The sequence below is a fragment of the Gouania willdenowi genome, chromosome 13, assembly GCF_900634775.1.
Source record: "Gouania willdenowi chromosome 13, fGouWil2.1, whole genome shotgun sequence".
Lineage (NCBI taxonomy): Eukaryota > Metazoa > Chordata > Actinopteri > Blenniiformes > Gobiesocidae > Gouania > Gouania willdenowi.
This window is the reverse complement of record NC_041056.1, coordinates 11032806-11045037: the sequence shown is the minus strand read 5'-3', so window position 1 is coordinate 11045037 and position 12232 is coordinate 11032806. Positions and strand designations below refer to the sequence as shown.

At 35.6% G+C, this 12232-nt stretch overlaps 1 protein-coding gene across 1 annotated transcript in view; it reads right to left on the bottom strand.

Annotated features, from left to right (window-relative positions):
• The window catches only part of LOC114474850 (membrane-associated phosphatidylinositol transfer protein 3-like), a 115662-nt gene that overhangs the window by 66979 nt on the left and 36451 nt on the right, over positions 1-12232 (bottom strand). The window contains exon 3 of the mRNA XM_028465412.1: positions 4381-4488. Coding sequence (XP_028321213.1) covers positions 4381-4488 — 108 coding nt within the window. The remainder of the gene's footprint in view (positions 1-4380; positions 4489-12232) is intronic.

The following is a 12232-nucleotide window of genomic DNA, read 5'->3' as shown; positions in this document are numbered from 1 at the left end:
AGCAGAGGCTTTGATGAATGAAAGGAATTAAATACATTCTGTCTGTCTACATTTTGCAGATCCTTTTTCTTATATGTAGAGTTAACATTTACATTACTGTCTTAAATGTGTGTTTGGGGACATTTGGTTACACAAGTCTTTGAAATTCAATGCAGAGGTACTCGTTTGTTGTGAGAAAGCTTTTCCACTTTTGGCTCTAACAGACGTTAAAGGTAGTCTTTGAGTTACTGGATTATGTAAGAGGAAAGGATCAGAAAATGCCTTTCAACCCAGAGCAGAGGCAGACACAGATACTGCAGTAGCCACGATAATCCTTATGAAGGAACCCTGCAATCTGATACTAAAAAAAAACAGAAATGTTGTGAAGTCAAGTAAGATATATTCGATACGTTTTTTAAAACTTCAAAAATTTAAAAATTAAATAAAAATAAAAACTCAATTTATAATATAGAGATGAAATCCTCAAACTTTTGTACTGGTGCACTGACGGGATGAAACCAGGTCAGGTGACAAAGGAATACATTAGTTTTCGATATTATTATATTAAATATAATGATTTTTTTTTTTACATTTTATTTCATTTAATTTTATTTCATTTTTTTTATTTTAGTCGTGATATATTTTTATCATGCCTACAAAGACATTTTCACTTTTAAAGGCTGCCTTACAATGACTATAGTTATACTTTTTATTTAATAGTAATAATAATAAGGAAGATTAGGTTTTTCTTTACTGTCCTCCCATATTCAAACAATATGTGCAACATTTTGACTGGAAACAATAAAAGAATGCAAAGTTTTACATTAAGCTATCATTTCCAATTTAAAAAGAAAGCAAATAAATTGAACGTGTGCTAATATTGAAGCTTTAAAATGTGTCCTCTAATGCTTTCAGTGTTGGCGTTTTAAAGAGAGAGAGAGAAACATTTCAGATGTGAAATTATTTGTTAAAATGTGAAAGCAATGCATTGACAACAGCCACATTTGTATGAATGTGCAGATTATAGTCACTCTAAACCTCATTGTTGTGGCCTTTCATGCACCTGCAGCGACTGAGCAAACAAAACCTCTGTCAACACGGCTTTAATGTAACCCAACGGCCCTGAAACAGCGCTCCAACTGTAAAAATGTAGCTTTTAGCAGAGGCGAAGTTGAGTGGTGGTTACTGAGAGTGAAGCAGTGTGACTCAGTGATGAACGAGGCCAGTGAGAATTTTCACTTACTGTTTTATGTATGAAGGTAAAAGTGACTTGCTTAGTGTAAAAAAAAAAAAAAAAAAAGGTAAAAGACAAAACAATAGTCAGCGACTGTGAAACTTTACACTTTGGAGCACTCGACATGACATTACTACAGGGACAGTGGAGCTACGTCTAGCTAAGCTGCTCTGCTGTCACAGGAGCCACAGGAAGTGTTTCTTCCCCCTCAGCCATTATAGGATGTTTAATAAAGCACTGACAGACAAGTCTGCAGGAGTCCCCTCTCTCTCACACACTCTATAAATGCTGTTTATTAACACTATCCCTGTGTGTGAATTGTTTGTTGATATATTTGAATATATTTATTGTATTTATTTTGGTATTCTGAGTATCCATTTCTTCTCACTTTTTAGTTTTGAAACTAATTAATTAAAAAAATGAGTCTATCGAGAAAGTGATACTTCACTTTCAGCCACATGGACTAATTTGACAAGGATTGAAAAACAGGTTTTAAAAAAAAAGCTATAAAGGGTATAAATACAAACATTTTGTCTAGTTTATTACTTCACAACTGCTTATTGATATATATACACATTTTCACATTATTTAGAGTCTTCAACATTTGTCAAATGCATTAAAGCATTTTTACTAGGCATGTAACGATTCACTCAACTCCCGATACGATTCGATTCACAATACTGGGTTCACGATACGATTCTCACACAATTTATTTTACAAAATGTGACTGTAGACAAATGACTGAAAAATATTCCTTCATTTTTTTGGGGAAAAAAACTAGAAAATACTGTACTATTTTCCTTTTATTTTTCATTGTCAAAAGAATCCCTTGATAAACTATTCAAAACAATGCAATTTAACTAAAAATAAATCTTGAATGAAATAAATAAAGGAATAAAACAAATGAAGAAGAAGCCTATTAATTTAAATTCTGGTTCTATAGTAAACAATGCAAAACTGTAGAATAGTTCCTTTTCTTTTGAAAAGTGCAACTGAAAATGTATTTTGTGCCTTAACCAGTCATTGCACTGTATTTACGGCAGATATTTGTTTGGACCAGCAGAGGGCGCTGGTAACCCAGTGGTCGGTTGGCATGCAGATATTCTTGCAGTGAAAAAGAAATGCTATGCTAGCAGACAGAGCTAATGGAAAAACGTGACTTTTACAGATATTCACGTAATATTACAGATATTCTTTCAGTGCTAGAGGGGTAAGGTCTCATTTATGAACATGTGCAAGAGTAGAAGGTGACCAGAAAGAAAGTAGTTGCAGATTCTGCCCGCCGCCAACACTTCTGGACAAGAGGATATATAGCGTCCTCTGCTGTTTAAAAAAAGGACCGCGATTCAAGTTTCACAGTATCGATATGAACCGTGATACCTATGAATCGATTTTTAACTGCCTTATGATTAATCGTTACATCCCTAATTTTTACTGTAAAATAAAAAAAAAAAAATCTGTAAAAGCACCAATGTTGTGAATTCTGACAATCTAAGCCAGTGTTTTTCAACCTTGCGGTCGTGCCCCCATGTGGGGTTGCCTGGAATTAAAATAGGGTTGCCTAAAATTATTTGACAAAAAAAATATTTAGTTTTTTTTATATTACTATAAAATTACTATCATTTAATTATTATTATTTACCACACACAATCTCACACAAGTATTCTATACTTTCACTTTCTCAAATATAACACTCGTTTAAATAAAATGCAGTATAAAAATATCTGAGCTAGCGCATCTTATCACTTTGTGCACTAATCCTGGCTACTCCGTATTTGCAATGCAGTATAACAAACATGATCAAAAACTAATTCCATATAAATAAAACAAATATCTCTGAGGTCACCAGAAATGTGTGATATAAGAATGGGGTCATGAGCTCTAAAAGGTCGAGAACCACTGATCTAAGCAAAGAAAATGGAATTTCCCCAAAAGTTAATCTTGAAGAAATTAAATCGTATTTCTTCACACATGCAACAAAAACAATAATGCTTTATTGTGGTTTACTTTCAATTTTGTTTCAAAATAACTGCAGTTTCCCCTCTGTCTACTTGAGCCACAGATGTAAATGTATCTCCTAACAGATTACATCGCATGAATCCCTCCTCATCCTGTCACGGTGACGATGCTCTAACGTCAGCGTTAGCAGGGCAGTACTGTGCACCTCAAAGAAGTGGAGGCTTTTCATCCCTGCAGTGGTTCAGTGGGAGTGTACACAAATCCAGTCTGACACTCACCCTACGCTAGTAACTACACTACATGGATGTATTTTGAGTCTTTATATTTCCAGCACCTCGAGCAATAACAGACAACAGTATACACCAGTGTGAAGTGTTTCACAACAGCAGCTTTACCAGTTATTTATGACAGAAGTGTTTAATGTATTTCAACAGCACCCACTTCTTTTCAAATAGAAGAGTATGGTTCTTTAAATAAAAAAAAAAACAGAAACGTAAAGAGCAAAGGGTTCATATTTGAAAACACCAAAAGAAAAAATGTACTGAGAAAAAAAATCCCATTCACATTTTATCATTCTGTGTCCCTCACTTAATTATTTTTCTCCATTGCCTGCCGACAGATGCACTTATCATCATGCTGTTGGCTAATTCTTTGTTTAACGATAATTCTTTTATGTGTGATACTTTCTTGAGTAGCTGCAACAAAAGCAATTTCCCTCTGGGATAATTAAAGGAATTCTGATTCTGATTAATTCCTAGTATTCACAGTGCTATTACTTATTTCCTTTTATGCAGTAGTGTCCTAAACCATTCCCTGCTATTTATAAATGATCTGTGAAACTTTTTTGAAAGGTTTGAATTTAGGCTTTTGCACAGTAACAGGCTTTATTACCTTTCACGCTTATGTATACAAGTTGTATGGATGAGATTGTAGACAAATGGAAGTCTGAACATAGATTGATAAATGTTTCTTTTTATAGCTGTGAGAAAACGTTGCTTGTGCTTTTCTTCTGCCTCACCGTGAGGAGATGAAAAATGTATTAAATCAAACATTGGATCAGAGCTGCAGGCCAGGCACTGTGTTATCAGCGTCACCGAAAGTGGCGACAAACAATATCCACTCCAGTGTTGAGCATGTACAGTATGCAACAAAAAAAAAAAAAAAAAGATTGTGTGTGAGATTGTGTGGTGTTGCGAGTGTGTGCGTACCGTGCGTCTGGTCCTCCATTTGTCCCAGAGTCTCGATCTGCTCCACCAGGTCATTGGAGTTCCACTGACTCATGCCCAGCAGAATGGCGCTCTTGCCCTCCATGACATCTGCTCGGACACACGCGCACACAGATAAAGAGGAGTGAGATAACCAAAACCCCATTTTTCCGCAGCACATCAATTATATAGCAGCCTTTGTTCAACATCACTCTCAATGATCAAAGCCAACAACATTAAAGGACCTTTTTTTTCATCTCTCTTTCTTGTTTCTTTAGCTGGCACATCCACCAATATCTATTTTTTTATATATATATATATATATATATATTTACAGCTGAACTCACAATTCTAGCATTCATGTAACTTCCATTTCCTTGGCCTGATTTGATATGTAGTTAGCTTTAATGGAGATACAATAATATACATTTAGTTGTGACAAATCTTAACAAGAGCATTTAGAGAGCAAAAACCTCCACCAAAAGCCAAATATCCTCTTTTACCTGATCACTGATCCTGATTTTTCCCCTTTAAAGGCTTGTAAAAAACTTCTATCCCCAATAATAACCATACAGTAGGTCCAAATGTGTTTTTTAAATATTGAGATGAAATGAGCGAACCGGATCTGATCCGGATGTAACTCAGGGGTGTCACTCATTTTAGCTCAGGGGCCTAAAGTAGTTTGTCTTAAGTCTTAAATCTTTACACTGGCTCCCAGTCAGCCTCAGAATAGACTTTAAAGTTCTGCTGCTGGTGTAGAAATCTGTGAATGGGTTTGGTCCAGAATACATCAGTGAGATGTTATTCAGGTGTGAACCCAACAGGTCTCTCAGATCAATGGACACAGGTCAGATAGTGGAGCCCAGAGTTCACAGTCAACATGGTGATGCTGCTTTTAGTTGTTATGCTGCAAAAAAGTGGAACTAACTGCCAGCAGAACTGAAGTCAGCATCCAATGTGAACATTTTTAAATCAAAGTTAAAGGCACTCTTTCTCTACAGCGACATTTTTGATCATGTTGTTGATGACTTTAAATGTTTTGGAGTTTTTTGCCGACTTAAACATTCTTTTAGATTTTAAACTGTTGAATGTTTTCTGTTGCAATTTTTTTTTATCATGTACACATTGAAATGCATTGTGTATGAAATTTTCCATTTCAAATTTCATTGATTTGTGACTTTTTTATGTAATTTGCAGAAATTATGTGAAATAATTGCAGGAAAATTGAGTTCTTTGAACAATTTTAAATGTTAAATGACTGCAGTCGTGTGAAAAAAAGCATCTTACAGATATTGTGGAGTTTCATTGAATTTGTGTATTTAGATATCTGAGCTGATATATCTCAACTGAATTATTTGGTAATTTGAACAATAATTTGTGTTTTTCTGACTTTTTAAACTTTCTCCTGCGGGCCAATTTGATGGCCCCCAGACCTTGAGTTTGACACTTGCTGTAGAGTAATCGAAGACCCAACCGGACATAACGAGTCAAATTATAAAAATATTAATCAATTACGAACTATGATACACATTTTAGAATTTTACCCAATGAAGAGATTGATAGTTTTTTGATTTTTCAAACTGATCCAGAATCAGTCAATCAGATTCCCTCCAAAATGTAAAGGAGTCTTTCATGGCATAAGGCCTATCACTAGGTTAAGCACTCTTGACGTAATCCTGCAGCCAGACAAACAAACAAATAAACGGCATTTGAAATCCCCTCCTTGACTGAAGTAATGACAAAGATTGTCCAGAAAGGTCAAACACATATATATTTTTTTTCCAATGTAGGTTACAGGCAATTATTGTGCAGCCTTTTTTCAGCATCTGAATTATACCAGTACTTAAATCACATCTACACAATAAAATGTCTACTGCAACATATTTGTGAAGTTGATGTTGTCCTATTAATGTCTTTCAAAAGATTTCAATCTAACAATACCCTATTGGGAAAATAACGGTTGCGGACTGTGTATTTATGTGTAAACATAGCGGCAAGGAGAAATAGCAGACTGGCCCAAATACAAGTAATTTTCAGAGATTAGGTTTGAAAAATGGGTCATGTTATTTTCGATCAGCAGAAGAAACACAAAATATAACTTTTTACATGGGGGAATTGCACTTGTGCTAGAGATAACCTATATTTGCGTAACCACTAGAAAAATCCCTTTTTTTCTAAGCACTTTTTTCTAAGCACTGCATGTGCATTTCTGTTGAGGAACAAGCGGATATTACTATTTTTATATGTGTTACACTTGTAATCTGGGCTCGGTTTCATGCCAGTAATTCCTGGATCGACAACAAGTGTTTTTTTCCCTGCATTTGGACATTCTTCTGGTTTACCCTCGCTCCGTGTTCTTGGTTTGCCTTTTTGTTTTTTTTAATTTCCTCTGCCTCCCTGGACTGACCACCTGTGTGCCCAATCCCCATTTGCCTGACCATGCCTCAAGAAACAATAAAGATTGGTATTATGCACCTGAGCTCCGCCTCCATCCCTGCATTTGGGTCTGCACCTACGCCTGCACGTGACAATTTCAGTATACTTTTATTAATCCCAGTTTGCCTTTGAAAAAACTTCAAAATGGTCTACACGAGCTTCTTTGAATTAAATTATCTTTAGTAAAAGTTAGAGTTATATTAGTGCAAGAATCAATACATCATTACCTAAAATCTTCATTTTATTGCTCTTTCTGCCAAAGACTCTAAAAAACTTGTTAACGCCATTATATTGAAGGATACATGCACTAGTCATGCCAGTACTTTTCTGACAGTTTTAATTTGTGTAATAAGCCAATTGGATGTAAATAGTTTTGGCCAGATGTGACATTGCAAAGTTGATCCAGAGGCTGCGTTATTCATTCGCCCCTCCCTTCATTCTTTGATTTTCATCATTTACATTTATTACTACAGCGAGTATGACGATGAGTGCTGCATGTGTCTGGAGTTGTTATTGCCAACGTTTGTTGCGATATGAGCTGCAGATCGTACTCCACGATTAGACTGAGGAGGAGAGAGACCAGACATCGCGGCTGAAGAGACGTATAATCACGGTTTTTTTTGGTCTTATTTATTTGTTTAAACAGACATGTTCAGACAGGCTTATGGATGATGTAAATGACTGTTTTTAACTTGCTGTTGTATTTTGCTTCATTTGATGTAAAGCACTTTGTGACCTTTGACTGTAAAAAATGCTCTATAAATAAAGTTTACTTAGTTACATCAGAGGACCCAATTTAGGGATATATGATGAGCACCTCACCATTCATCTCGTCATATAAAAGGCGGTAACACTTTACTTGAAGTTTTATACATTAGGCCGACATTACGCTGTCATTATTATGACATGACACTTGTTATTAGCCTAAATAAGGTGTTTTAATGCCACCTTATTCATGCTAATGACAGATAATGACAGCGTCATGTCAGCCTAATGTATAAAACTTCAAGTGTTAAAGATCTATGCCAAACAAAACACATTGTTATGCACCATATTCATTTTATTAACTTTTAAAACTGGGACTACTTTACAGTTTAAGAGCCTGTGTTCCGCCATTTTTAAATCACGTGATTGATGACATCACACAGCCCCATGTGCAGGTAAAAATTCCATTGTTTTCTATTGGAGTAAAGCATTCAGCCTGCTTTTTAGCTCAATTAGCAGCTTTTTTGGTGAAAATGACAATTTGTGCTATTATTTTTGCTTGTCCTATCATTAAACCTTAGCCTGTGAAAAATAGTATCAGTGAATACTTTGGACTTTCAACATGTGATTGTAGCCAAGCTTTAAAAACTCAGGTGTTTTTTTTATTATTTATATTTATTAGTCGAATTAGAGAACTTCAGCATCACAGAAACAACTGTCTACTCATTTCAGGTTGTTATCCAGTTATTCAGGAGACTTTCTGTCCATCCTGTACGATTGTGCCTCGCAGCTAAGACACTCTAAACCAAGTGTACATGTCTGTCAGTGTGGATTGAACAGCGGTGTACCAGGAGTTCACAGTTTGACTTTGGCTATATCCGCTCTCCTTTCTTCTCCTTTTGTTTTCGCCTTTCCTCTGATCACACAGTGTTGTGCAATGATGCTGAAGCTTAACAGGCATACTTGAGGAAACACACACACACACACGCGCGCACGCACGCACACAGAAAATTGGAAAGGAGCAAAGTAATGGCAGAGCAGCTTGTGAGAAAGAAAAAGAGAATGCAAAGCCGGCTTTTACAGGAAAATGCTGCAAACACTCGATCATCTCAAGGAGGGAATGTGGAGCAGAAATGATCACAGTTCATACGATAGCTTCTCTAAGGAGCCCAATGCACACAAAAGCCTCAAATGTTAAAACAAAATGAGCAAATGGCAGCAATAATTACCTACATCACCTGTTTGAGGAGCACACGAGGGTTCCGTGAAACAGGATTTGATCAACACGCAAAGAATAAAACAGATGTGCTGCAGTGTGCTTACAGCTGACATCCCCAAAGGATGAAATAGATTCAGAAACATCCATCAACCTGTCAGCTCACACAGTTTGCATTTCTGGATCTCATTTTCATACATTAGGTGTAGCATGAGAATTGCCAAAATACTTCTGCTTCATTTTCTTATCCGTTCGACATCCGATGACGCACAATGGAGATGAGATTGCTTAGGGGATAATCCTGAAAAAGGGGAATAAACAGGATGAGTCAGGTAAGTAGAGCGTAGAGGATGGATGGCACTAAAACACACCAGGTGCAGCACACAAAGAGTTTCATACAAGAAATCAGACAGAACAGAATACGAAAGAGTGTCTGTGTCAGTATGTGTGTGTGTGAGGACAATATTCAGTCTAGGTGCTGTGTTTATGCAAAGCCATGTTTCAACTAAAACAGTTAACTCAAGCTATAGTGGTATTAACGTTTGTGATGTTTTATATTATATATTTATATTCTTTAAATCATCTATTTAGTGTGAAAGCTGCTGGGCACAATAACTATGTTTATAACACAGATAAAGACATAATATAGTCCTCACAAATGAATAACTCAAATTGTCGCTCACTTTTGCATCCATCACAAACAATCCTTTTCTTGATTTAAACTTAGGAAACATTTTTGCCCATTGCATTGTGGGATTCGGAGTTTTGTAGAACAGGGGTGTCAAATTTGGGCCAAATATGAACCAGTTTGATAAGTAAGCCGCAAATTTTAGTTTGGAAGATGAACAATTTAACATCAATTGTGCCCTGGTTTTTAATATGACTCCCTCTAGGATCTTCACTTCAAAAATTCTTGATTTTGAAACAAATTTTTGTGTCATTTAGAGAAATGTGGTGGAATCATTTGTAAAAAAAAAAAAAAAAATTGCAACATTCGTAAAAAAAAAAAAAGTAGAGTTCTTTCCACAATTCACAATTAAAAATGACTGGAAATCTGCAAGCCCCTAAAAATATTGCAGTTCCATTAAATTAGTGAATTTGAGATATCCACAACCGGATTATTTGGTAATTTACACATTCATTTATGTAATCTCTGTCATTTTTACTGTCTCCTGCAGGCCAAATTAAATGCTCTAAATGGCCGGATTTGGCCCCCGGCTTCGAGTTTGCCCCATGTGCTGTAGAAGAATGAAAAGTGGCCACCGACGCAAGAAAGAAAAAATTAAAAAGTATTTTTACTTCATTTTTGGGGCACACTAGAGAATGTACTAACACAGGGTGACCACAGGTAGGAAGAAGTTATATTTAAGACTTTTTAAGACCTTTTTAATACCACCTAAAATACAATTTAAGACCAAACTTACAATGGAAATACAGACCAAAAAGAAAATATATTAATTATTAATGTACAATAAGGAAAAATGAAAATAATCAGTTGTTCAAGAACATTCTTCAAATGTATTTATTAATGTAGAAAGAGAACAAAATATCAATTGTCCTAAACAATATTTATGGAAACACAATTCTCACAACATTTAGTAACAGTGGACAATAACCCAGAAATATAAAATGACTGGAACCTGTGAGCAAATAAAAACGCCCAAGTGCTTTTATCAGATCCTTCACCGTGTAATGCCATATGTGGAGCTTTGATCTAAAACTAGGCCTTCTAAGAAAATTTAAATAACTAGACTGGGTTTTCAAGCCACTTGTCATTAAATCGACATTTTCCCATTTGGCGCAACCAAAAAGGCCAAGTTAGCTGGCAGACTTATTGCGTCACGTTATCTAAATGACAGGGCGAGATGGAATGAAATGAGAAGAGCGTTCAGTCCCTGCTGAGCAGAAATTCTCGTGATGACGTGACTAAAGCACATTTAAGACCTGATCTGAATTTAAGACAATGAAGAAATAAATAGAAAATACTTTTGAAGGCCTTTTATTTGCAAAAAAATATATTTAGGACTTTTCAAGGACCCGCGGTCACCCTGTAAGAGCTGTAGAAAAACGTTAATACGAGTTCAAAAATTTACATTTTTGGACACATTGTTATTTTAAAGTACTGCAAACAATTTGCACAAACTCTCTTTAAACATATATGAAAGTAAAGTGCTGCATCCAGTGTGTGTCAGAAGAGGAAAAGAGCTCACGTGATTAGATTTTTTTACATCGCCATGTTGGCAGGGGAAGCAGACGCGTATATTGCACCCAGTGTTCTTATCACATCTATGGAGTTAGCCATAAAGAAGGACAAAGTTCCAGATCTACAGTACCTGGACATATACAACTACTTAATTGACGTCCCATTGTCCTACTAGAGGAGAATCTTTGACAGCCAAGAAAAGTCTGGAGGGGTACGAATGGACGATGGATGTGGATTTGTAATGAACCTTCAGCTTTGGTGTCTACCTGCTAAAGATAGTGTCATCATCACCACAGTAAGTAGAGACCTGCAGACAGGGCTAATAAACACCTTCTATCAGAGTTATTACCTGACAGAAGGCAACAAAACAGACATCTGTCCTAGGCAGTCACAGAAAGAAGGCACATGATTAATATTTAGGCTAACTCGTTTTACATTTATTTATTCAAATTATTTTTTTAGGAGCTTTGGAGGTGGAGGCTTTTTACTGCTGAGTCACTGATTGAAATTTAAGATATAGTCAACGCACATAGTGATGCAGCAGAGAGACTTTTAGCTTTTGAACATGTTCCCTGCTCTGCACGAAGTCAGTACCACAATAGATATCTGCTTCCCTATGAAGGAAATATTTATTGAAAGAAGCACTTTGAACAAATACTGAACCTTTTACTTATACGTTCCATTCGTATTGCCACGACACAATACAGAGTTTCAGCAAAAAGATCTATTGCGGTAAATCTCAAGTAACTCAAAATTACTCGTGATTAAAAAGTGTAATTGTTTGACAGAACTAATATGTTTTTTATTATCATCATGAAAGAAATCAGTTGACTTAAGAGTTACCTGAGCAAGATGGCAATTACCCTGCATCTTTTATTCCTTTGTTGTGTTGTGGCGAGTAGTAAAACAAACTGTTCGTAATTATTATATTTTTATGTAGAGACATTAGATAAAAACTTTTTGTATTATTATGATTTGAATAAACACTTCATTTCACTTTTCTTTGTGAAAATCTAAGATTATTAGTTTTTTAGGGACGAGTTATAGGGGATTTAGCAGGACTATAACTAGACATCTTCCAAAGTTAAGCATGGATGTTTTGAGTGTAAATATTTATCTATATATATATATATATATATATATATATATATAACTATCATGGTTTTAAATCCTTTCTTTTTACATATAAATCATACAGTTGTGGTCTATATGAAGTGGAACTGTACTGCTTGGGTCTGAATTCCTCATTATTATAGCTCCACAGACCCCTTTTCTACCCCTTTTCTGATGTGCTT